This window comes from Rhinolophus sinicus, chromosome 12, assembly GCF_057876585.1.
Source record: "Rhinolophus sinicus isolate RSI-liver-muscle chromosome 12, RSI-T2T, whole genome shotgun sequence".
NCBI classification, from domain to species: Eukaryota; Metazoa; Chordata; class Mammalia; order Chiroptera; family Rhinolophidae; genus Rhinolophus; species Rhinolophus sinicus.
The window spans coordinates 17849580-17875091 of record NC_142512.1 but is presented as its reverse complement, the minus strand read 5'-3'; the positions used below and the strand labels follow the sequence as shown (position 1 = coordinate 17875091).

The 25512-nt window shown below is 47.0% G+C and overlaps 1 protein-coding gene across 17 annotated transcripts in view; it reads left to right on the top strand.

The window, feature by feature from the left end:
• The window catches only part of RAP1GAP2 (RAP1 GTPase activating protein 2), a 206937-nt gene that overhangs the window by 126784 nt on the left and 54641 nt on the right, over positions 1-25512 (top strand). For all 17 annotated transcript variants that reach the window (XR_002139499.3, XM_088802006.1, XM_019755481.3 and 14 more), the window contains one exon: positions 22319-22354. Coding sequence is in view for 16 of the 17 variants with exons in the window: in XM_088802006.1 (XP_088658132.1) it covers positions 22319-22354 (36 nt within the window). In the remaining variant the exon portion in view is untranslated. The remainder of the gene's footprint in view (positions 1-22318; positions 22355-25512) is intronic.

Below are 25512 nucleotides of genomic sequence, written 5' to 3'. Positions count from 1 at the left end.
CTTCACCTTAGAGCAGAGGTTGTGCAGCTGGAAGCGTCACCTAGCAAGAGGGTGCTGGGAGTAGCCAAGCTCTGGGCAGTCAGTAGTCTGCGGCTGGCACCCAGTGTTCTCTCTGGGGCAACAGCTCAGCCCCCATGGAAGGGAAGGGAGGGTGGCCACCTGCATACTCTGTAACGTGTGTGGAGACTGAGGCACAGAGAGAGGAGAGGCTCATTGAGAAGGTTTCTTGGTATATGGTATATGCCTTAGTATATGGTGCCTCCTGCTTAAGGAATGGTGTGAGGTTGTATCGTTCCACTCGCTTTTCCCCAAAAAGCCCTGGAAGTGAGAATCTTTATTTTGGAAATGAGTGAACTGAGCTGCGGTCACAGCCAAGTGACCGTAGATCAAGGACACCTGGTAGCCGGGTATGTTCTGGTTCCCTGAGATAATGTTGACTCTGCCCTGGGGCAGTGATGCTCCCCTCGGTGGGGGAGATGGAGGGAGAGCTTCAGGCAGGGGACCGCTTCTGAGATAAAGGATGGGAGCAGGGTCTGCTGGGCAGGGCACAGGTTCCACTTCTGCTCTGTGACGGCTTCTCTCTGAAGGGCATTTTTCTGCCTCTCTTCCCTCCCAGGCACAAGTCCAGGCCAGTATTGGGGGAGGAGGCTAAATTGGTACCAGGGTCTACAGTGCCTGGTTCCCAAAATTGACTTGTGGAGGGAGAGGTGGTGGCCAGGCTCGGGAAGCTTCTGCTGCCCCAGTTGCAAGCCCCGAGTCCAGGTGTGTTGGTTATGGCTGCAGTTTCCACTCTCAAGGAGCCAGCAGGAAAGTGGGCAGGAGGGAGGGGAGGAAGGAAGGGAGAGGGGAAAGACTCGTAATGTGAGAGGATGAGTTGGCCGGTGCCCTGGTTTGTGCAGAAACCTTGCCTGGGGAACAAAGACCACTGGAGTGACGGAGGGTGGGAGCCATGCCGCTGAGGCTCAGCCAGACGCCTGCTGCCAGCGCCAATTAGGAGAGTATAGCTTTGTAGCACATGACACGTTGCATTTCAGGGACAAGGAGGTCTGCGGGAGAAGCAGAGATTTTTTTCGGGAGGCCAACACTGTCCCTTGCTCCCATGCTCAGTCTCGGGGTCGCTTTGTTTCCTGTTCCTCAGGATAGAGACCAGCAGAGGCACCTGGGCTTCTTGCCTGGGCCACAAGGATGGCCTCTGGTGAGACCAAAGCCACACCGACCCCCTCCTCACTCTCCTGCCTCCAAGCCTTGGGTTCGGCTATTGCCTCTCCTGAGTGCCTAGCCCTCCAGCTCACCCTGCTGCAGGCCTACAAGGTCTGTTTCAAATAACCTGATGAGATTTGCAGAGCTGTTTTTTACAATTCCCTCACTGTGAGTTTCAGACCTGAAGCGGAGCCCAACTTGGTTGGGCAGACCGGAAGTTTCAGGCCACAGACACGATGAGAACCAGAAGCGCTGCCAACTGGCGCCCCAAAGCCTGGCACGAAGGAGCCTGCATGGTGTAGACGCCTATTCCTTAGCCAGTGCCGGGCTGGGGACGTGTGTCACACACACCCAAGTTCCAAGGTAGGGGCAACTGGGAAGCAGGAACCACAGTTGTTTCCTAGAAAATGGGTCTGGATTGCTGAAAGGCAGCCACGTTCTCACAGCGCCCCTTACAAATACCCACAAGGTCTCCTGGCCTCGCTCCTGACCACTAGTCATGTCCCTCATCCACGCTTCATCCTTGTCCTGTTTGTGCTTTAGATTGACGGGTACAGTGCTTTACAGTTTATAAAACACTTTCGTAAACTCTTCTGGTTCTCACAGCCACCCTGGAAGAGAAGAATTATTTTGCTCACTTAATAGATGAGGAAATTGAGCCTTAGACAAATGCAATACTTTCTTTAGTCAGCTGGTAAGACACAAACTTGAGGCTTGTGATTTCAAGTTCAGCATTCTTTCTACTACTCCAAGAAATAATTACTGAGTACACATAATTACTGGGTGTCTACTACTGTATCTCGTGGCTTCTAAGACACACTCCCCCCGCCCGCTCCCCACCCCACCACATTTATCATGTCTGAAATCAGGCTGTATCTCCCAGCAATAGCATTCCACAGTTTGTAATTGGTGGTGTTTTTGCTTTGTTAGTGGTACCTAATGTAATGTGTATCTTACAATGGATGTCATTTTAGATTTGATGAAATCCGATGTGTGTACAACTCTGGTGTGTGTGGACAGAGCTTCTGCCTGCCAGTTTTCAGTCTAGAGGAAAGATCAGTCAGTCCTAGCCATTGCTATAAAACAGTATGCAGTGTACCCAAACCAAGTCCAGTGCTATGGGAATTCTGGCGGAGGGGGTTTCGGAAAGGTGTTGGAGAGGATGGGTGGGATTTGGATCCTGAGCGTCCTGCGTCTTGGGTATCAACCAGCTGATGGAAACAGCAGACCCGTCCTCGTCAGTGTGGCGGCTTAAAGCCGGGATGCCGGAGGCTGACTGTGTTTGCCTCGCTGATGCCGTCTGTTGACCCGTTATTTCACTCTCAGCCTTGGTTCCACAGCTGTAGAGTGGGGATAATAGTGACTGCCTCATAGGTGGTCATGAGGAATAGATGCGACGACACGTGTGAAATTCTTGGACAAGGGCTTGGTACACGTAGTGAGAGCTCAATAAATGTCCACAGCTCCCATCGTAACAGTAACTATAAATTCACCCGAGTCATTTGTGGATCAATTGCTGTCCTTGTGTTGGGTGCATTCATGATTGTCATCTCATTTCCTTTTCGGAAGCACTCAGGAAGGTGGGGACCATTATGCCCACTTTACAAATGAAGAGAACAGGGCCCAGGTCACACAGCCAGGGGCTGGGCTGGGATTTGGATGCTGGTCTGTCTGACACCCCAGTCCCGTGCTCTTTTTCAGCTGCTGCTGAAAAGTTATAGGTGAGGAAGGAAATCCTGCTGATCCTGAGAACTCGCTTCAGGCAGGGCGTTTCCTAATCAAATTGTTACCGTTGGGTGCTCGGGAAAGTGGGGTTTCCGGTGTAGAAGGATAGAGGTCTTATTCAAAGGTACAGGAGACTAATTTGACAGAGGGTGAATTTGCTCAGATCTTAGTCTCCCCTCCCCATCTCCATCACCAGTGGAAAGTGGGCAGTTTTCCCCCACCAGAGTGGCTGTTGGTCTCCCTGGTTCTTGTTCCTTCTTCTGTGATTGGCTGTCCTGGGGCTCACTCCAACTGGCCTGTGTCCCCTTACTGCCCACCCCGGAGAGACCACCAGTGTGTCGTCACCACTGTTATGTTACTCATGACCCCGTGGGCCTCCTTGCCTGGAGTCTCCTTCCTGCCATCTGAGTTTAACACAGGCAAACACTTTTTCTCTCCCTACCCTTTCCCGCTCTTCCTCTCTATTCTTTCCACTTCATCCTCTTTTTCACCTAGAATACTCGGCTCTTCCACTAACAGGCTGTGTGACCTTAAGCAGGTCAGTTAACCTCTCTGAGCTTCATTTCCCACTTCCTCCCTAACTGGATTATCATCAGGGTCCAATGGGAAGTAGTGGGAATGAATTCTGGATCTGGATATTGACTCCCGCTCTACCATTGTGTGTCATTAGATTCAGATATCCTCTGTGACCTTGTCTGCAAAATGGGGAAAGTAACCCTTTGCTGGAAAGTCCTTCCTTTGCAGCACAGCCATTGTCCACTCCTCTGTGTGTCACTGCAGGTGTTGGCTTACCCCCATTACTGCTCCTCTTTTATTGGATTGTAATTATTTACTTCTGTGATTGTCTTAGTCACTAGATGGAAGTCAGTTCCTTTGTTCAGTTATTCATTCAGCAAGTATTTATTGAGCACCTATGTGCCAGGTGCTGAGGTTACAGATAAACAAGAAATTATAATACAGAGAGGTAAGTTGTTCGACAGGGCACATGCAGGATGCTAGGGGAGTACCACCTCAGGGACGGGGATGGGGTGGGGAATGGAGGCCAGGAAGGCTTCCTAGAGGAGGTGATCTCCAAGCTAACGCCTATGGGACAAGTAGGAGCCCACCAAAATAAAGGGGAGTATGTAGGAGGAGAGGGACTGAGACTGCCCTTCGTTGGATCCCTAGCCCCAAGCCAGTGCCCGGCCCAGAGGGTATCAGTAAGTCAATCCCCGTCTCTTTCCTTCCTCGCTGCCTATGAATGTATTCCTGCACACAGACAGGGGCCTGGACCACAAGCCTTCCTGGGCCCTGGGCTGCTGTGGCCAAGGGGTCTTCTGGATATGGCATGTCCCGGGGAACTGGGCGGCAGGAGCAGGAGTGGCAGGGTGGGGTGGGTCTCTGCAGAATGAGTCACTGTGTCTGAGCAGGAATGCGGGGAGCCAGAAGCAGGTGTGGGAGGGAACAGGGAAGATGCTGAGGACGCAGGAGCCTCACCCTGGCTCCCTTTCTCCAGGGGACAGAGAAAAGGGCTCAGTCAGGACAGCCCAGTTGGGCCTCTGCCTACAGAGGCAGGCCGCTGAGCTTGACTGCGTCCCTTCTCCTAACGTGGTTGTTTTCTATCAGAATTTGAAGAGTTGGAAGGGACATTGCCAGCCTTCTTTGCAGCCATGGTTCCCTCTAGCACGCGGCTTCTCCAAATTCTCGAGATGGCCCAGTTCACATCCCAGAACTCTGTCCCTCTCCTCCCCACACTCCTTCTGACCTCCAGTGTCACTTCAAGCCCCCAGGGATGGACCCATGCCAAGGCCCTCTCTGACCTCAATCGAGCTGTGCCTGCTCCCAGCCCCTGACCTCTGTTCTCCTGTGGATGGTGTTGGGGTTGCTGGAGCTCGAGCAGGAATAGGGGGGCTGGGCTGGAGAGAGGAAATTGGATTTGTGCCTGGTGGTGGGCTGGGCCAGAAGAGGGAAAGCAGAGACAAGCTGGGTTTTCTGGGTGGGGCTGAGTAGGTGGTGGGGTACTTTTCACACTGTCTTGGGGGCCAGGGCGTGAAGAGCGAGCCCGGAGCCAGAGCTGGGAGGAAGCAATGACGACCACCTTGGTTGCCATTTACTGAGGGTAATTTGTGTCTCACTCTTCACTGGACACACTCTATAACCACATCCTATTCTACAACCATCTTTCAAAGTGGGGCAGATCTCCCATTTTACAGGGTTGGAAACTGAGGCTCAGAGGCTGAGTCAGCAGCCCGCACAGCTGGTCCATTACAGCAGAGCCACGAGGTAAAACCTTGTCTGCAGCACTAAGTCGGGGCAGTTTCCACCACACCACAATGCCATTTTCTGAGGGATTTAAAAATTTACCTTTTCGGGCGGCCGGATGGCTCCGTTGGTTAGAGCGTGCGCTCTCAACAACAAGGTTGCTGGTTCAATTCCCGCATGGGATGGTGGGCTGAGCCCCCTGCAGGTAAAGATTGAAAACAGTGACTGGACTTGGAGCTGAGCTGCGCCCTCCACAACTAGATTGAAGGACAATGACTTGGAGCTGATGGGCCCTGGAGAAACACACTGTTCCCTAATATTCCCCAATAAAAAAAAAAAATCCCCTTTTTCCTTCCAAGCAGAGCATGTTGTTTTCCTCGCAAAGCTGGAACAGGATGGAGGGCCCTGCCTGGGTTCTAAGTGTGACGTGTTTATTAGTGTTGGAAAGAGGCTCTGAGACCCAGGTGAGCCCTGGGCTGAGCTCCAGGGCCTGTCTCCTCTCCACACTGTGCTCTTGTTAACAGCACAGCTCTCGAGCGCCTGTGGGTCCCGAGCCTGACATGCTGTATGCATCTCCGCAAGCCATTCACTTTATTTATTTTTAATTTTTCTTGTGGGATAGCTGCAGGGCATGGGGACTACTCTCTCTTTTTAAAAGCACATTTAAAAAAATTTTTTTAAACCAAAGTAATATATGCAATGATTAAAAAACAAAACCCAGGCTGTTTGTGAAAGAAACAGTTCACTCTACCCCTGCCCCCTCCTACAAGCTCCACCCACAAAGGAACTACTTCTTAACTCTTTGAGCTGTTTCATCAAACCTTTGACTAGGATGTTTTAGCTCCATGAGGTCCTCGTGAATGCCTTTAAAGATGCAGGTTAGGGCGGCGGGTCAGCTTAGTTGATTAGAGCACGATGCTCTTAACAACAAGGTTGCCGGTTCGATCCCCACATGCGCCATAGTGAGCTGCACCCTCCACAACTAGATTGAAACAACTACTTGACTTGGAGATGATGGGTCCTGGAAAAACACACTTGAAAAAAAAACAGATGCAGGCCCCAGCTTTCTTTGAGTATCTTTATGCTCCTTACACTGAGGGCTTTCCAATTCACAAATGGGAAAATTGAGGTTCCAAGCAAGTGGGGCCTGCCCTGCGTCCCACACGTGTTAGACACTGGTTCTTCTTCAGGCCTGTACTATTCCTGTGTCCTCTGCTCGGTTCTGCCTTCATCCCGCATCACAGGCCAGCAGTGTTGCGAACTCATTCAAGAAAAGAATGGAAGGGCAGGAATGCTTCCTGAATCCTGAGTTTCCTTGGCCCCTGAATGGATCTCCTCTTACAACCTGCTGGCATGGTGGTGCCTCTTCCCGTGGAGGGACCCTTTGCCTTATGACATACAACGTGTGGTGACTCTACCGGCCCTGGGCTGCCCAGATAAACAGCACTGGCCAAGGAGGGGTCAAAGGTCAGGGCCAGTCAATGTGGCATAACAGCTCCGGGCGGACACCCAAGTCCTGCAGTTCCTTGTTTGATCTTAAGGAAGTTGTTCAACGTCAGCAGCAGCAGCTGGGCTGGTAGTAGCCACACCTACAGTAGTGCTCAGGGAGACAGACAGGGTCCCCAACTCGCAAAGGACAGGCACTGGTGGGAGATGATGGATTTCTTAAAGAATCTTTTGGTGAGTGGCCCGTGCTGTGGAGGAATGCCTGTCCGGGCCCCCTCCACCCCCAGCCCAGAGTGGGTGAGGGGGGCAGAGACAGAGCTCCTCCTGCTGTCACTTGGCAGGGAGCCCCTGCTTGGCCTCTCATGGGGCAGGGAGGTGCCTGTCCCTCAGGGGAAGGGGGAACAGACAGCAGGTACAGAGAGGGCTGTGTGTGTGGAGGCGGGCGAGGGACACCATGGCATAGAGTCAGGGACCAGGGCCTTTCCTCTCTGGCCAGAGATATGAGGTGGGCGTCCTGGCACTGCACTGGGCAGAGCTCACGTCTATGCTCCTCTGACAAGGCTTCTTGGTGCCATGCCAGGGCCTGAGAGGACCCACAGCCAGCTGCCTGTGCTGCCGGTGGGGGTGCTAGGGCGAGAGAGGGAGGCATTCTAGCTGGGCTTCCGCCTGGCTCGCAGAGACTTGGAGCTGGCCAGATCAGCCTTGGGGGGCTAGCCCTTCTCCCCTTTGTGCCCGGGATGGCCCTGGCAGGGGACTCTGTGTCCTGTCACAGAGTCTCAGAGTTGTGCGGTTCGTTTGACACTTGGGGTTGGTGTGTGTGACGTTCCCAGTAGGCCCTGGAGAGTCAGTGTGTTTTTGTTCCAAGAAAGATTGTGCCTGGAGGCTCTGTGGGTCCCCTGTTTCGGCTCTGCCAGGACTTCGTGCCCCTCCCAGTGGACGTGGGGGCCCAGACTGACGGGCCCTTCCTCGTTCATGGACCTGCCTGCTGGAGCCAGTGTGGGGGGGTGGTCTGTGTCCTTTTCCTGTCTTCTTCCCCTTGCCTGTGCTGTCCTCCTTTTTCTAGGGGAGCTGAGGATGGCAAGTTAGGGATGCGTGTGGGGAGTGACAGGGTACTTGTTTGGGGGTTGGGCCAAGGAGTCCCCCAGTCTCAGGCTGTGTCACCACTGGCTCCAGGACAGGGGTGAGCCTGGTGTCTGTTACCAAACAGAAACGGCCTGAGCCCTTTGGACCTTGGCAGGGGTATGGAGTGGTATGTTGGCGCGTTTTAAGCTGAGGACCCAGGTCACCTGATTGATCTTTCAGAAAGACCTTGTCCCTGTTGTATGGGTAGCTGATTAGGGACGTGCTAGTGTGAAGGCCGGGAGCCCAGATGGGGCTGCCACATGGTCCCCATGAGGGACAGTGAGAGATGCTGAAACTGCTCAGACTCGGGATTTATCTTGACAGACTTGCGGGTGGATTGGATTTGGGGAGTGAGGGATGAAGACATCAGTGACGTCCCTTGGGCTTTTGTCCTGAGTGTGAGGGTGTTTGGACGATGGGGAGACAGGCTGGGCTGGAGGAAAGTGTTTGAGGGAAAAAGTTAGGGAGTGTTCTGTTGGGCTTTGTTAAATCTGAGATGCCTATCGGACATTCGTGTGAGATGTGGAGCTGTCTAACCTAGACAGACGTGGGTTTGAATCTGGCTTCTGCCTTCACTGGGTTCACTTTGAGCAAGTTGCTTAACCACTCTGAGCCTGCTACTCTAGGGTAGCATTTGTGAAGTGCCCAATTCAGTGCCCAGGGCCTGGCCCATCATGGGTACCCAACAGAGGATACTTGGGGCTTCCTAAAAGTTTGCTTCTATCATCCCATTTTCCAGCTCAGGAACAATCAATGGCTCCCTGTTGCTCAGAGTCGAGCTTGGAACTTGTGTCTGGTGGGCTGATTTGGCTCATAGATGTATATGGTCTACATAGAGATTTTTAAAGATTTGACTTGGTTATCAATGTATAAGAATTGGGAGAGTTCACGCTCAAATTTGGATTTCTGGCTTATCTTGAAAAGTTGAAAAGTCTGGTAACACTGAACTTGTGTTTCTGCTTGCACCCCGGCTACAGATGAGCAGCAGCTGCCCTTTTCAGAAGGGGCGTGCACGCTTCAGTTGACCCTTGCTTCACTCTCCCCTTCTTTTTTGGTTGTTGTTGAGGTGAAATTCACAGAACCTAAAATCAGTCGTTTTAAAGTGAATGATTCAGGGTCATTTAGTACATTTACAATGTTGTGCAACCACTACTCCTATCTAGTTCTAAAATCTTTTCATTACCCCCCAAGAAAACCCCATTAGGCAGTTACTCTTCGTTCTCCCCTCCTTCTAGCGTCTGACAACCACTAATAGACTTTCTGTCTCTATGGATTGACCTATTCTGGATATTTCATAGAAATGGAATCGTACGTATGTAAGGTTTTGTATCTGGTATCTTTCACTTAAGCATAATATTTTTGAGGTTCATTCACATTCTAGCATGTGTCAGTGCGTCATTCCTTTTTATGGCTGAATGTTATTCTATTGTATGGGTATGCCACGATTTGTTTATCCATCCATCCACTGCTGGGCATTTGGGATGTTTCCACCTTTTGGCAAGTGTGACTAGTGCTGCTCTTCAGTATACAATTGAACAGCATTTGTGTGCAAGTATTGTTTGAGTACCTGTTTTCAGTTCTTCTGGGTTTCTACCTACGAGTGGAATTGCTGGGTCATATGGTAACTCTGTGTTTAACTCCTCGAGGAACTGCTGAATTGTTTTCCAAAAGAGCTGCACCATTTTACGTTCCCACCAGTAATGTACAAGGGGTGAAATTTTCCCACATTCGTGGCAACACCTGTTATTTTCCGTTTTTTGATTATAGCCATCCTAGTGGGTGTGAAGTGGTATGTCATGTGGTTTTAATTTGCATTTCCCCACAACTAATGACGTTTAATATCTTTTCAGGTGCTTATTGCCTGTTTGTGTACCTTCTTGGGAGAAATGTCTGTTCAACTCCTTTACCCATTTTAAAATTGGGTTGTTTGTCCTTCTGCTAGAAGAGTTCTTTATATATTGTGGATACTAGACTCTCATCAGATGTATGGTTTGCAAATATTTTCTCCCATTCTGTTGGTTGTGCTTTTACTTTCTTGATTATGTCCATTAAAGCGAAAAAGTTTTAAATTTTGATGAAGTTCAGTTTATGTTTTCTTTTGTGTCTTATGGTGTCGTATCTAAGAATTCAATGCCAATCTAAGGTCACAAAGATTTACTCCTGTGTTGTCTTCTAAGAGTTGTATAGTTTTAGTTCTTAGGTTTAGGTTGTTGCTTCATTTTAAGTTCATTTTTGTATATGGTGTGAGGTGTAGGGGTCCAACTTTATTCTTTTTGTAGGTAGATATCTAATTTTTCTGGCAGTTGAAAAGACTGTTCTTTCCCCCATTAATTGGTCTTGGTACCCTTGTCAAAATTCAGTTGGCCATTAACGTGTTGGTTTATTTCTGGACTCTAAATTGTATTTCACTGGGTCCATATATCTATCCTCACCCCACTACCACAATATTTTGATCATTGCAGCTTTGTAGTACGTTTTGCAATTGGGAAGTGTGAGTTCTTTTTCAAGAACATTTTGGCCATTCTGGGTCCCTTGAGTTTTCCTATCAACTTTGGGATCAACTTTTCAATTTCTACAAAGAATCCAGCTGGGATTCTGATAGGGATTGCACTGAATCTGTAGGTTACTCTGGGTAGAGTTGCTACTTAACAATATTAAGTCTCCTAACCCATGAACAAGGGATATCATACCAATTATTTAGATCTCATTTAATTTCTTTCATCACTGTTTTGCAATTTTTAGTGTACAAGTCTTTTACCTCCTTGGTTGTATCATTCTAAGTTTTTTTTTTTTTTTATGCTATTGCAAATGGAATTGTTTTCTTAATTTTCTTTTCAGATTGTTCATTGGTGGTGTATAGAAACACAACTTTTTTTGGGGTATTGAACTTGTACTCTGCAATTTTGCTGACTTCCCTTATTAGCCCTAGTAGGGTGTTTTTGTGGATTCTTGGGGTTTTCTATATTGGATCATGTAATCGGCAAATAGAGATAGTTTTACTTCTTTCCTTCCAATTTGGATGCTTTTTATTTCTTTCTCTTGCCTAATTACTTTGGCTAGAACTTTCAGTACACTGAATAGTAATGGCAAAAGTGGGCATCCTTGTTTTGTTCCTGGTCTTAGTGGGGGGGAAAGCTTTCAGTATCATTGAGAATAATGTTAACTGGATTTACTTTTTTTAAATAACCCTTTATCATGTTGAGGAGGTTCCTTTCTATTCCTAGTTTTCCGAGTGTTTCTTGTCATGAAAGGGTGTTGGATTTTGTCAAGTGCTTTTGCATCAGTTGAGATGATCCTGTGTGTTTTTTCCCTTCATTTTATTAATGTGTTGTAATCAACATTGCTTTTCTTATGTTGGTTTTCTTATGTTGAACCAACCTTGCATCCTGGGATCCCACTTGGTCATGGTTTATAACATGCGGTTGAATTCAGTTTGCTACTATTTTGTTGAGGATTTTTGCATCTGTGTCTATCAGGGTTATTGGTCTGTAATTTTTCTTTCCTTGTAGTTTTTTAAGTACGGTTTTGGTAATAGTGGTCTCATAGAATGAATTAGGAAGTGTTCTCTCTTCTGTTTTTTGGAAGAGTTTATGAAGGATTGGTGCTAATTCTTTAAATGTTTGGTATAATTTACCACAAAGCCATCTGGTCCTGGACTTTTCTTTGTTGAGAGATTTTTTTTTTTTTTTTTAAGATTTTATTGGGGAAGGGGAACAGGACTTTATTGGGGAACAGTGTGTACTTCCAGAACTTTTTTCCAAGTCAAGTTGTTGTCCTTTCAGTCTTAGTTGTGGAGGGCGCAGCTCAGCTCCAGGTTCAGTTGCCGTTGCTAGTTGCAGGGGGCGCAGAACACCATCCCTTGCGGGAGTCGAACCGGCAACCTTGTGGTTGAGAGGACGCGCTCCAACCAACTGAGCCATTCAGGAGCTTAGCGGCAGCTCAGCTCAAGGTGCTGTGTTCAATCTTAGTTACAGGGGGTGGAGCCCACCATCCCTTGCGGGACTCGAGTAATTGAACCAACAACCTTGTGGTTGAGAGCCCACTGGCCCATGTGGGAATCAAACTGGAAGCCTTCGGAGTTAGGAGCATGGAGCTCCAACTGCCTGAGCCACTGGGCCGACCTGTTGAGAGCTTTTTGATTACTGAATCAATGTCTTTACTTGTTATCCCTTCATTGTTTTACATTCCTTGCCTGTTACCTGTAATTATTTTTTGCATTTTCAAATCCTAGCTTGAGATTTAAACATGAAGCTGCCTAATTTTTAAGAAGACCTATAAAAACCCAGGCATCCTCCCATTCTAACTTACGCTGCCCCATCTCTACTCTGGCCAGGTTGGTCCCTTGGACACACCACCTACATGAAACACAATTTTATAGGTCAGTGGTTCTCAAAGTGTGGTTTCTGGACCAGGAATATCAGTATCACCTGAGAACTTGTTAGAAATGGAGAGTCTCTGGCCAAGAATTAGAAACTCTATGGCTGGGGCCAGAAACCTGTGTTTTAACAAGCCCTCCAGGTGATTCTGTTGTAGTACCATTGCCATAGGTACCATATTTCCCCGAAAATAAAACCTAGCCCGACAATCAGCTCTAATGCATCTTTTGGAGCAAAAATTAGTATAAGACCTGGTCTTAAGACCGGGTATAATATAATATAATATAATATAATATAATATAATATAATATAATATAATATAATATAATACCAGGTCTTATACTAATTTTTGCTCCAAAAGATGCATTAGAGCTGATTGTCCTGCTAGGTCTTATTTTCGGGGAAATATAGTAATAGCCTGGCAGCCTCCTGGCCCAAGTTGATGTAACTGAAGGAGTGCCTCCGAAGGACTCCCAACGGAGGAGTTGTGCTCAGTGTGAGTTCGTGGGTGGGGAGGCCAAAGGAGGAAAAGAGGAGCATGAAGGTAGGATGGGGAAGATGGGCATTGAGACTTGGTTGGGACAGGACCTGTGTCTGGCTGTGACTTACCATTGGGGCATCTGTTGGGGATAGGGTTGGCTGTGCAGGGTGAGGGGTGCAGTCTGTTGCCAGAGCACAGACAGTGCTTGCTAGCAAGGACATGGGCCTGTCCAGCCCTGACGCCCAGGCATAGGACTCAGCCTCCACTGCCTGCTTCATTCTTGTCTTGCTGGGTAGAGTATTTAGTCGTTCATTCAGCAAATGTTTCCTGAGCATCTACTATGTGCCAGGCAGTTACCGACCCAGGGATACAGTAGTGGACAAAAGAGCTCTGCCTTTTCTTTTAGTGCCTTTCCAGTGTTTTCTTTGCCTTTCTGTGGGGAACAGCTCAGGTTTTCCTCAGGTCCTGGCAGCCAGGCTGGTAGCCAGCTGGTCTGCATCCTGCCCACCCTGAGGGCCTCTGAGCAGCAGAGCCTGGGCAGTGTGGCATGCACTGTGGTCAGGCAGCTGTGGGACATATCTCACCTGGCTCCCAATGGCGTGTGTGCTGTGCATTTCCAGCTCCCCCAACTTTCCAGAAAGCTCTTTAAAAATCTCTCCAGAAATCCTTTTCTTTTGGATGTGGTCCTTCTCCGTGGGGACGAGAGAATTGCTTTGACCCGTTTTCCTCCTCTACCCAGCACTGCCCACTCCACGACTCCATCCTGTTTTTTGCGACCTGTGTGGGGTGGAAAACACTCTGTCCTCTAGCCTTGTCTTGTGTTTTTAGTGTTTCTGCTTGCTATTGACGTGCCTTTGCCCCTTTGCGTGTGTCCTGGATTTAGGTGGGCAGGGATGAGGAGGCAGGCGCCCCATGCATGGGGGTGTTTTGTGTTGGGTGCTCTGCCAGGCAGTGCAGACTGGTTTATGTTATCCCACCTCAGCCCTGTGTGTTGGTGCTGTTACATTATAGGCCTTGCTTCAAGGTCCAGGCGCTCAGACAACGTCATCCTCTGCTGTGAGCAGTGGGTACGTGGCACCTCCTGGGCAGGGGATGTAGAAAGGCTGCTTGCATGTAAACACACTCCTGCCTCCAGGAGGGGAGGCAAGGAGCCCAGAGCTAGGGCAGGTTGCCCAGCAGGGACCTGGTGGGCAGTGGGTGGGTGACAGTGGGTATCAACTTCTCCAACTAGGGTCAGGAAGGAGGAGGGAGTAGGGAGTGTGATGGTGGGGGCCTCCTGAGCTTCAATGCAACAAGGAGGAAAGAACAGGTGGCTGCCCATCTGCAGGGAAAGGCCACATCCATGGGTAGAGCTTCTGTGGGCCAGAGGGAGGTTCTGGCATGGGGTGGTGAGAGGGGTGGCAGTGGCCCTCCTACACAGGAACATGCCACGCTTCTGCTGCTTCACTGCCTGGGCAGGGGGCAGCACCAGAGACAGCAAGTAGGGGCATCGGGAAGATTTCTCAAGACTGGCCTTGCAATTCCTGTTCACTTCTGCTCCTGCTACCTCTGACCTCCTCCAGCCTTCTTCCCCCAAGGACTCCTTTGCCCTTTCAAGGGAAGACCAGGCAGTTTCTATATTGGGAGGTGAGGAGGACCGGGACTGAACCCGAACCGAACCCTGGGGGCCAGTCTGCAATTTCCTTGGCGGAGCGCTGGCTCTGTATGAGTATTTCACGGCCTACTTGACTGGTGTTAAAGCACGGCCCATGGGGAAATGCTGCCCATGGCTCTGATTTGGGTGGCAACAGCTGTTGCTAATAATAAATGAGGCAGCTGAGTGGATGCTGCTACGTATTGATGAGGAGGCCGAATTACATTTCTCTGTGACAATCCGTGCCTGGCTTCCTGATGGAGAGGGATTCCCTTGTAAGGATGCCCCAGGCGGGACTTCCTTCTGTCCTAAAGGGCCTGTGAGGCAACACCAGTGAGTCAGTGAGCATTTACTGAGCGCTTGCTGCGTGCCCTGGGCTGTGCAGCTCTCTCAGGGGGTGTGGACAAGCGTGGCTGGGGCTGCTGTTCCAGGCTGGCCTGAGTCACCCCGCTGCTGGGTGGGAAAGGAGACTCCCTCTTGGCCAAGGCTGGAACTGTCCTATTTGAAAGTTCAACCAGTCACTAAGAAGTGGGGCCGGCCCAGCTGAGGCCCGGGTGCCACTGGCTGATTTCTGCTCCGATCACTGTCCCCAGGAACCATCCACCCAGTGCATCACTCAGGGCTGAGGCTGAATCACAGTCCTTTTAGCTCACCACCTGTGCCAGCCCCAGAACCCTGGGGCCTCTTCATTCAGGAAACACAGACCCATTTTTAACAGTAATTTAAACACTGTTTCTGGGAAGACCAATGAAATCAAGGAAAGCTAAGTGTCCTAAATCAGGAAAAGCTAACTATGCTAAAGCTGCTAGGCCGTCTCCCAATAGGACAAGGCTTGCCGAAGGAGCTTTCTCCTAGTCCCTTCTGTCGTTGTTACATACCGAACGCTTGCTGTGGACCAGGCCCTGGCTGGGCATCTCTCGTCCACGTTCTCACTTCATCCTCACATGAGCCTTGAAAGACATGTGAGGTTATTTTATTCCATTTCCAGGTGAAGGAATGGAGATTGAGTAACGTGGCTTATGCCACACACCTGGACAGCAGCAAGCGGCCACTCGCCAGTGGCTTTGACCACTGGACTCTACTGCTCCCTGTATCTTTCTAACTATACCCCAAGCCTCAGTAGCTCTCCACTGCTTTCCAGATTAAGCCTGAATTTCTGGCATTCGTGGTCTCAGGCCTAGACCCCCGCCCTCCTCTCCAGTCTGAGCTTCAGGATGTTGACCTAGAGGTCTCAGTGCAGCCAGGTTGATCCCCTCATCTTTCATCGAATACACATCACGCTTCTCCACCTTCCCACCTTGGTCCACACCGTTACCTGTAATGTCTTCTTCACGCCTCTTTATCAAGTGATTGCTTTATTCTTTAAGGTCTTCCTGGGATCCCACCTTTTGCAAGAAGCTTTCCTTGATATGGTGGTTTTAAAATATGCCCGTAAATTCTTTGGTACTTCTCGAGCAGTGGAAACTAATCCCCCACCCCCGCCTCCTGAGTGTGGGCTGGTCGTGGTCACTTGCTTCTAACGAATAGGATCGAGTGGAAATAAGGTGTATGATTTCAGAGACTAGGTCATAAAAGGTACTGTCGCTTCCTCCATGCTTTTTCCCCTGGGTGCTCGTTCTGAGGGGAGTCAGCTGCCATGTTGTGAGGAGACTCAGGCAGCCTACGGAGAGGCCCATGTGATGAGGGACTGCCAACACCTTGTGAGGGAGCCGTCTTGGGAGCAGAGCCCCCGGACCCAGTCAAGCCTTCAGATGATGCAGCTGCTGTTGGCATCGTACTACAAGCACCTGAGAAACCCTGAGCAAGAACTACACAACTAAGCCTCTCTGAAGTCCTGACCCACAGAAATTGTTTCGAGTCACTAAGTTTTGGAGTAATTTGTTACATGGCAGTAGAGAACTAATACACTTGACCTCCTAGCCTGAAGTGCTTCATGTGTTCTCTGGACCTCTGTGGCACTGGTCATCTGTCACGTACCCCAGGACAGCTTTGTCTCAGAACTAAGATCAGTACCCTGGAAATTGGGCTCTTGCCTAGTACTTCCAGCGTCCAGTCCATGCCCTGCAGGGGCTTATTCAATTGGAGTGAGCTGATTAACCAATACAAGGGCATTGTCTAAAAACACACCTAAAATAATCTTTGATTACCAGTTTGCATGGATAACAGAGGGAGCTGGTTTTGGGGGTGTTTCAAGAGAGCCTCTTAGTCTGTAATACACAAAGCCAGGGTTAGACCTGAGCATGAATTAGCCTGAATCCAGGGACTTTCTTTGGGCACTGAAGGCTGTGTCCTCATGTCCCTAAACATACCCTGTCATGAAGGTGGGGGAAGGCCCTATAGCAGGGGTTGGGGGAAGCAAAGGAATGCCAAACCTCTACTTATGTGTTGAAGTCTTAAAAACATTGATTAATTGCAAAAATAACATAATTGTAGAAAACTTAAAAAATACTGAAAAGCAAAAAGGAAAAATTTATCCTTAACGTATCACTCATTTAGGCATGTACCCTGCAAGATATGTTTCTCTGGATGGGTGATGTATATATTCATCTATCTATCTATCTATCTATCTATCTATCTATCTATCTATCTATCTATCATCTGCCTACAAACATGTTTTTTCAATTTAATTGAAAATAAAAAAAGGATCATGTTCCCAACTCTATTTTCCTCACCCACGCAGTGTGAATCTTTGCACTAGCAGAATTAGCACAGAGCTCCTCTTATAGTATTTTACTGTATGGACATACTCCCATGCAATATTTACTCTTTCCCTCCTTGGTGGATACTTTGGTTGTTTGCACTTTTTTGCCTGTATACATTGTTTCAATAGATATCCTTGTATAAGTATCCTGTGTAGTTGCCCAAATATTGCTTTAGAGTAAATTCCCGAGAATGGGTTTATTGGACCAAAATATGTGACCATTTTTAAGGCTTTGGACACACAGCACCAAATTGCCCTTCGGAAAGGTTGTGCCAGGTACACACTTCTGTATTGTCCCTGTGTCCTTAGCTCCATATCCTTGCCAACACGGGCTTTTCTTTTTAATCTTGGCCAATCTGATAGATGAAAGATGTTATTGTATTATCTTAATTTCTTTAATAATCAGGGAGGTTGGGCACGTTCCTTGTGTTTATTGGTCACTTTGTCTTTCTCCTTCAGCAAATTGTTCATGCCCTTCGCACATTTTTCTGTTTCCTTTACAAAACTTATTTGAAATTTAATTATGCAAGTAATGTAGGTCTACATGCTTGTGGAGTTGGCCGTATATAAAGCAAAAACCTTGGGGTGAGCGGTTAGCTCAGTTGATTAGAGCGTGGTGCTGATAACACCAAGGTTGCCGGTTCGATCCCTGCATGGGCCACGGTGAGCTGCGCCCTCCTTAAAAAAAAAAAAAAAGATAGTTTTTTTTTGTTTGTTTTTTTTAGATAAAACAAAACCTCCTTCACCAGTCTCCTCCCCTTCTCCATAGAATCACTTTTTGACAGTGTGAGGTATATTCTTCCATAGTATTTCCTATGCGTTTACACACATACATGTAGGTTACTTTAGGTTTTGTTTTTATAAAATGGGATCATATTTTCTGTGTTGTTCTCTGATTTGCCCCCACTCCATACTTACTGTGTCTTGGAGAGCATCTTATTAAACAATACAGATCTACTGCTTTCTTTTTGAATGGCTGCATAGTGTGTTTTTTTCGGAACAGTTTTATTGAGATAATTCATGTACTATAAAGTCACCCATTTAAAGTGTACAATTCAGTGGTTTTTCGTATATTCACAGAATTGTGTAACCATTACCACAATCAATTTTAGAACATTTTCATCACCTCAGAAAGAAACCCTGTACCGTTGAACTATCACCGTCAAAATCTCTCATTTCCCTCAGCCCTAAGCAACCACAAATTTATTTTCTGTCTCTATAGATTTGCCTGTTCTGGACATTTAATAGAGGTGGAATCATATAATATGTGGCCTTTTGTGTCTGGCTTCTTTCACTTAGCATAATATTTTCAAGGCTTAGCCATGTTGTGGCAAGTGTCAGTACTTCATTCCTTTTATGATGGCCAAATACTATTCCATTGTATGGCTATGCCACAATTGTTTATTCACGAATCGATGGACATTTGGCTTGTTTCTACTTTTTGGATACTATGACTATTGCTACTATGAACATTGGTGTACATGTTTTTGTGTGGACATATGTTTTTATTTCTCTTGGGGTATATACCCAGGAGTGGAATTGCTAGGTCAAATGGTAACTCCGTGTTTAACTTTTTGAGGAATTGCCAAACTGTTTTCCACAGTGACTGTACCATTTATATTCCCACCAGCAGTATATGATGGTTCCAATTTCTCCATATTCTCACCAACACTTGTTATTATTTGTCTTTTTGGTTATAGCCATTCCAGCGGGTGTAAAGTGGTCTCTCATTATGGTTTTGATTTGCATTTCCCAATAACTAATGATGTTGAGCATCTTTTCATGTGTGTGTTGTCTGTTTGTACATCTTCTTTGGAGAAATGTCTATACAAATCCTTTGCTCATTTTTAAATTGAGGTATCTTTTTATTGAGTTGTAAGAATTCTTTGTATATTCTAGATCCAAGTCCCTTATCACACATATGATTTGTAAATATTTTCTCGTATTCTATTGGTTGTCTTTTCACTTTCTTGATAGTGTCCATTAGAATACAAATGTTTTTAATTTTGGTGAAGTTTAATTTATTGCTTTTTTTTCCTTTCATTGCTTATGTTTTGGGTGTCATATCTAAGAATCCATTGCCAAATCCAAGGTCACAAAGATTTACTCCTATATTTTCTTCCAAGAGTTTTATCATTTTAGTGCTTACATTTAGGTTGTTGATCCATTGTCACTTAATTTGGACCCTGAGATGAGGGTCCAACCTCATTCTTTGTATGTGGCTATGCAGATTTCCTAGCACAATTTATTGAAAAGACTCCATTGAATGGTCTTGGCACCCTTGTTGATAATCAATTGCCCTAAATACACGAATTTATTTCTGGACTCTAAATTCTATTCCATTGATCTAGATGTCTGTTAGTACTGCGCTAACTTAATTACTTTTGCTTTGTAATATTTTGAAATTGTAAAGTATGAATCCTCCACCTTTGTTTTTCTTTTTCAAGAATGGTTTGGCTATTCTGGCCCCTTGAGTTTCCATACCAATTATAGGATCAGCTTTTCCATTTCTAGAAAGGATCCAGCTGGGATTTTGATAGAGATTGCGTTGATCAGTTGGAGAGTACAGATATCTTAATAATACTGACTCTTTGAATTGTGATCATGGCATTTATTTTCATTTATTTAGAACCCCTTCTTTCCTCAATGTTTTATACTTTTCAGAGTGTAAATTTTGCACTTCTTTTGTTAAATCTACATCCAAGTATTTTTATTCTCTTTTGTTATTGTAATTGGAATTGCTTTCTTAATTTTATTTTTTGGATTGTTCATTGCCAGTGCACAGGAATACAATTCATTATTGTATATTGATCTTATATCATGCAACCTTGCTGAACTCATTTATTATATTAGTTCTAAAGCTTTTTTTTTACAGTGAATTCCTTAGGATTTTCTCTGTATAAGATCACGTTATCTGTGAATAGAAATAGTTTCACCTCTTCCTTTCCAGTTTGGATGCCTTTCATATAATTTTCTTGCCTAATTTCTCTGGTTAGAACATACAGTACAATGTTAAATGAAAGTAGGGAGAGTGCATATCCTTGTCTTGTTCCTTACCTTATGGGCAAAGTATAGTCTTTCATTATTAGGTATGATATTAACTGTGGGTTTTTGTAGGTGCACTTTGCCATGTTGAGAAACTTCCTTTCTATTCCGACTTTGTTAAGTGTTCTTTTTTCAATCAAGAAAGGGTTTTGGATTTGTCAAATGCTTTCTCTATGTCTAGTGAGATGATAATGCAGTTTTTGCTTTTTATTTTATTTATATGGTGTATTACATTCATTGATTCTTGGATATCCAACCAATCTTGCATTACTGGGATAAATCCCACCTGGTCATGCTGTATAATTCTTTTTATATGTTGCTGGATTCAGTTTGCTACTGTTTTGTTGAGAATTTTTGCATCTATGTTCATAAGCTATATTTATCTGTAGTTTTCTTTTCTTGTGATGTCTTTGGTTTTGGTTTTAGGATAATACTAGCCTCATAGAATAAGTTGGGAAGTGTTCCCTCTTCTATTCTTGGAAGAGTTTGTGGGGAATTAACATTAATTCTTTAAATTGTAGAATTCACAAGTGAAGCCATCTGGACTGGTCTTTTCTTTGTGGGTAGTTTTTTGATTACTAATTCAATCTATTTATTAGGTCTTTTTAGATTTTCTATTTAGATTTTCTATTTTTTCCTGAGTCAATTTTGATAGTTTGTGTATTTCCAGGAGTTCACCATTTCATCAAAGTTATCTAATTTGAGTTTTCATGATATTTATATTTTATTCTATGAATGTAGCTTACTCTAACCAATTTCCTATAGATTGACATTTAAGTTGTTCCCATTTTTTTTACTGTTATAAACAATGCAGCAATGAACATCTTAATGTATCTTATCTTTGTGATTGTATTGTATCTATCTCTGTGTATATGTGCAAGTATGTTTATAGTATAGATGTCTAGAAGTGGAATTGCTGCGTCAGAGGTCTGTGTATTTAACCTGTTGATTGTTTCTGCAGCCCTTGTTCTCTTTCTGTTTGTCTTTCTAGACTTATTGATATGTGTGCGTACTTTATGTCTAGTAATCTTGGTCTCCTGGAGACTGGAGTTTGGAAGAACGCACAGAGCAAGTGGTAGGATAGGTTTGGGAGCTGGGGGTTTGGTGGCTGCCTCTGGTCCAGGGTGTGTGATGGGGGGTGCGCCATGCGTGTCCTCAACTCTGTACATTCACACATGGGGTTTTGAGACCCTGGAGGTTAAAGACTCTGCCTCTGACAGGCCAGCTTTGGCCTAGGAAAGTTCATTTAGCACCCACAGCAGGGCGAAGTCTCCCCAGGTGACTTTACAAGGGTGCTTCCCTTGGAGGTTCTCTTCTGAGGAGTCTGAGGGCAGCGGGAGCTCCAGGGAGTCCTGGCCGTTGGTGCCCGCAGAGGAAGGGAGTGTTTGAAGAAGTGACAAGGACACATGTGGTCCTTCTTATCACTGCTTCCTTTTCTCTCCTATTCACCTGGGAGCTGTCTGTCCCGGGCACTCTTTAACTCATGGCTTGCCAGTGCCCTGATGTGGGCAGTGGTGTTAGGACAGGAAAGTGTGGCTCTTTCCACGGAATGGGGAGTGGGGAAACTTCTGAGGGACCTCTGCATGGGTTTTGTTAAGGCAGCGCTTTCAGCCCCCCACCCCTCCATTCTACTTCCTTTTTTCTCCTATTGGTCTTACCTGGAGTTACAAAGGTGGCACCAAAGTAGGTTAAACGTTTGGACTTAGGTAGTTTGAGATTTTAAAATAACCCACGCAGGCCATTCAATGGCTTTCAGGCTTTGCTTCCCAAGCTCTAAGATCCCAAAGAGGTGCCTTGGGGGCAGGGGACGGGGCAGGCAGAGGTTGACACATCCAGGGCTCAAGCCCCACAGCTGCCCTGGCCAGCGCGGCTCTGCTCTTGCTGTTTTTGTGTATTGGCGTTCTAAGTTAGATTTTGAAGGAGGAGTTAGAAGGGCTGTGATGGCACCACATTTGGAAAACTGCCCTGGTGGACATCTTAGCCCCACTGTTGGATTGAAAACATCCCAAACATGTATCCTGCTGGAGGCTGAGTCCCGGGCCCACAGGCCTTTTGGGGAACTTAGCTTTTCCCAGGGGCCCTACAGGCTCCTCTCTCTTGACAGAGACAGAGTGGCTGCTCTCTCCAGGGCCATTTGCCAGCCAGTATGTTTTGTTGTTGTTGTGTGGGGTGTTCTGGCCCTCCAGCCCTGCAAAAGCAAAATCAAATTATCTTCACTCTTTATCCAAATTAATTTTGTCCCTGGGGAAGTCCTGGCTAAGCTTCCAGATGGTTGGTGAGGAGGTTTTCTCAGCAGACCCCCGGCTGATGCCCTGTCTTTCTCTCACTATCTTCTTTGTGTCTTTCAGTCGGCGGAGTTCTTTGAGATGTTGGAGAAAATGCAGGTGAGTATCCCCAAAGTGGGGAAGCCGAGTCCTGGGTGGAAGGTGCTGCAGTGACCTTGAGGGTCACAATACCAGGCGAAACTCAGGGGACCTTGGAGGGAGGGCAGAGAAGAGAGAACTCAAGTCCCGATGGCCTGGACAACCTGAGGCCATTTCCATATTGAGTGGCACAGACGATTTTGGGAAGGCTCCTGCCTGAAGAACAGGGAGAAGATAAACGACTTCAGAACTACACAGAAGAGCAGATGGGGTGTCATCAACCCCACTGATGTGGGAAGGGTTTGAGAGGGTCTGTTGTGCCTGTAATGGGTAGGCAAGAAAGCCTGAAAAGGAAAGCCCCTTCTTAGGGAAGTTATCTTGTGTCTGGAAGGCAGAGTGGTAGGTAAGAGATGGACCTGAGTTCGAATCCTGCAACTAACACTTGCTTGCCAAATTCCTTCCCTTTTCTAAGCCTCTCACTCCTGTTTTTTGTCTACTCACAGCACTGTTTGTACCTCACTGTGACACCAAATGTGTGGTTGTTTCCCCCCACCCAACAATTCTGTGACACCAGCTGAGTGTCCTATAATTCTGACACTGTCTACCTGTAGTGTCAGATCCCACGGGGTAAGGGCTCTGCCCCACAAGACTGCCCCCACTTCAGTGCCAGTCCAGCTTGTCACCTGTGCTTCCGATCAACTGTGAATTGGGAGTTCCCATGATCCTCCTCTTCCAGTTTGATTAATTTGCTGGAGTGGCTCACAGAACTCAGGAAACTGTTTACTTGCTAGATTACCAATTTGTTGTAAAAGGATATGACTCAGGAGCAGCCGGATGGAAGAGATGCATAGGGCAAGGCATGTGGGAAGGGGCCCAGAGCTTCCATGCTCTCTGAACACACCACTCTCCCAGCACCTCTGTCTGTCCACCAGCCCAGAAGCTCTCTGAATCCTGGCCTTCTGGGTTCTTGTGGAGGTTCCATTACATAGGCGTGATTCCTTAAACCATTGGCCCTTGGTGATTGATTGAACCCTCCAGCCCCTCCCCTCTCCTGGGAGGTTGGCTGTGGGTGGCAGTGAAAGTTCCAACTCTCTGATGATTATGGTTGGTTCCCTTGTTGACCAGGTCCCCATCCTTAGGGATGTCCCAAAAGTCACCTTACTAATATAAACTGATCAGTAACACCCCTTTTACCTTTATGGTTCTTGAGCGATTTTAGGAACCAAGGACAAAAGGCCAAATACTGTAAGAAAAATGCTCCCAAATATTCCCATTGCTCTTATCACTTAGGAAATTCCAAGGGTTTTAGGAATTCTGTGCCAGGAACGGGATGAAGACCAAAATATAAGTTTCTTATTATAAAATCACAATATCACAGGCTCTATAAATAAGCAAGAATAAAAATACCCACTTACATGGTTGCTAGGATGAAATGAGATAATATATGTAAAAACTTTCGTAGGCACAGAATAGAAATCAGTGTTCAGTGTGGATTTGGGGGCCTTTATAATTATTCCCCACCAAGGGGTCAGGGCTGACAGGTAAGACCTATTACCCTAGGGAATATGGGGAGAAGTCCAGAAGGTTAATTGATACAGGTGGAAAGAGCGGGAAGAAGATATTGATAGTATATATATTTTAAGCACTTGTCTGGAGTCAGAGATTGACAGATGTTATCTCATTTCTTCCTGACAAGTCCCTTAGGAAGTAGGTATCTTAATATCATCATCCCCATTTCACAGGTGAGAAAGGCAGAGATATAGCATAAAACACTCAAGGGCTCGTGGCTTGTCAGTAGCTTCAGAGCCAGAAGGCTTAGCCATTCATTGTATTATGATGCATTTTACCCTAAGCAGATGCTCCAGGCTCAAGCAAGGAAGATTCTGTAGGAATGGTCTGGAAGGTATAGGAGGAGAGGCACATAGGGTGCCCACTGCAGTCCTGAGATGCAGGTGGAGCTGCTGACAGGGCTTCTGCTGTGAGGGAGTGAGGTCCTTATGGGAAAGCTGGGTTTCTCTAAGGATGGGGAAGGGGAGGGACTGTTTGAGGGAAAAATATTAGTAGTAGTTATGTCATTATCATGAGCAAGTTATTAAGATTCTCCTCTGTGCCCAGCAGTGTATGGACTCCAAATGAATTTTATATGCATTTATATGCATTTAGGGAACTTACAGTCAGGTTGAGGAAACAGGAATGGCATGTGCCTTGACAGCGAGTGGTGGGAGACCGTGCATAATTAAATGCTTAGTTGCCTGGAGTAAAGCTGGTGTTTTCACCCCAAGCCCATGGAATCATGGCACTCCGGCAAGCTGGCAGGGGTTGTGGCGGCTCACCCTGTCCTCACCCTGCCTTCTCTCTGGTTGCTCCCACCATCCACCCATCCGTCACCCCCAGTTGGAGCACCCTGACGCCCCGCCCCTACAGAGGGCTTCTCTGTTGGAAGCCCCACGTGCCCAGCCTCATATTGTTCTGTTGTTTTGAGGCTCCAGGGCTTGCCTGCTTCCTAGATTGGGAGCCTCTGAAGGGCAGGACTCTTGTGTTTCGCTCCCTCCTCATTTCCACGGCAGCCGACGCCACAGGTGCTTTGCCAGTTCCGTCTCAGTTGAGACCGCTGGGGCCTGAAATCAGAGTCCCGGTGTTTAGGTCCCTACCACGGGCTCACTGGGCCCCAGCCCTGGTTTCCAACTCCGCTGTATGTGGGAAACTCACGTATGGGGAACCGGTGGGGATGAAGCGGGTGGCGGGGCCCGATTCTGGCCTTGAGTAGTGGGTGCTGTCTGTCCTCACGCTGCAGTTGTGGAGACTGAGGCTCTGCAGTCAAGTGTCCTGGATGCTCTGCGAGTTGTGAGGAGCTGAAACTAAGACCCAGGACTTCTGAGCCCCAGCCCGAGAGTTGAGGAATTTGAAGAAGCGCCCAGCTCCTGTGAAGCAACAGGAGTTACATGCACAGTGTGGCGTCCCCTCCATCCTGGGTTCCAATTGTTACCCGGACACTCTCTAGCTAAGTGGCTGGGTAAAGTCACTCTACCTCTCTGAGCCTCAGTTTCTTCATGGCAGGGGAAAGGGAGGTAGTGACAATACTTACTGTAAAGGATGACACACACAGGGGAGAGGGCCCAGTGCTGGGTGGCGGCTCTGACGTGGGGGAGGGGTGGCAAGGAGGTTTGTTCTTCTGCCCA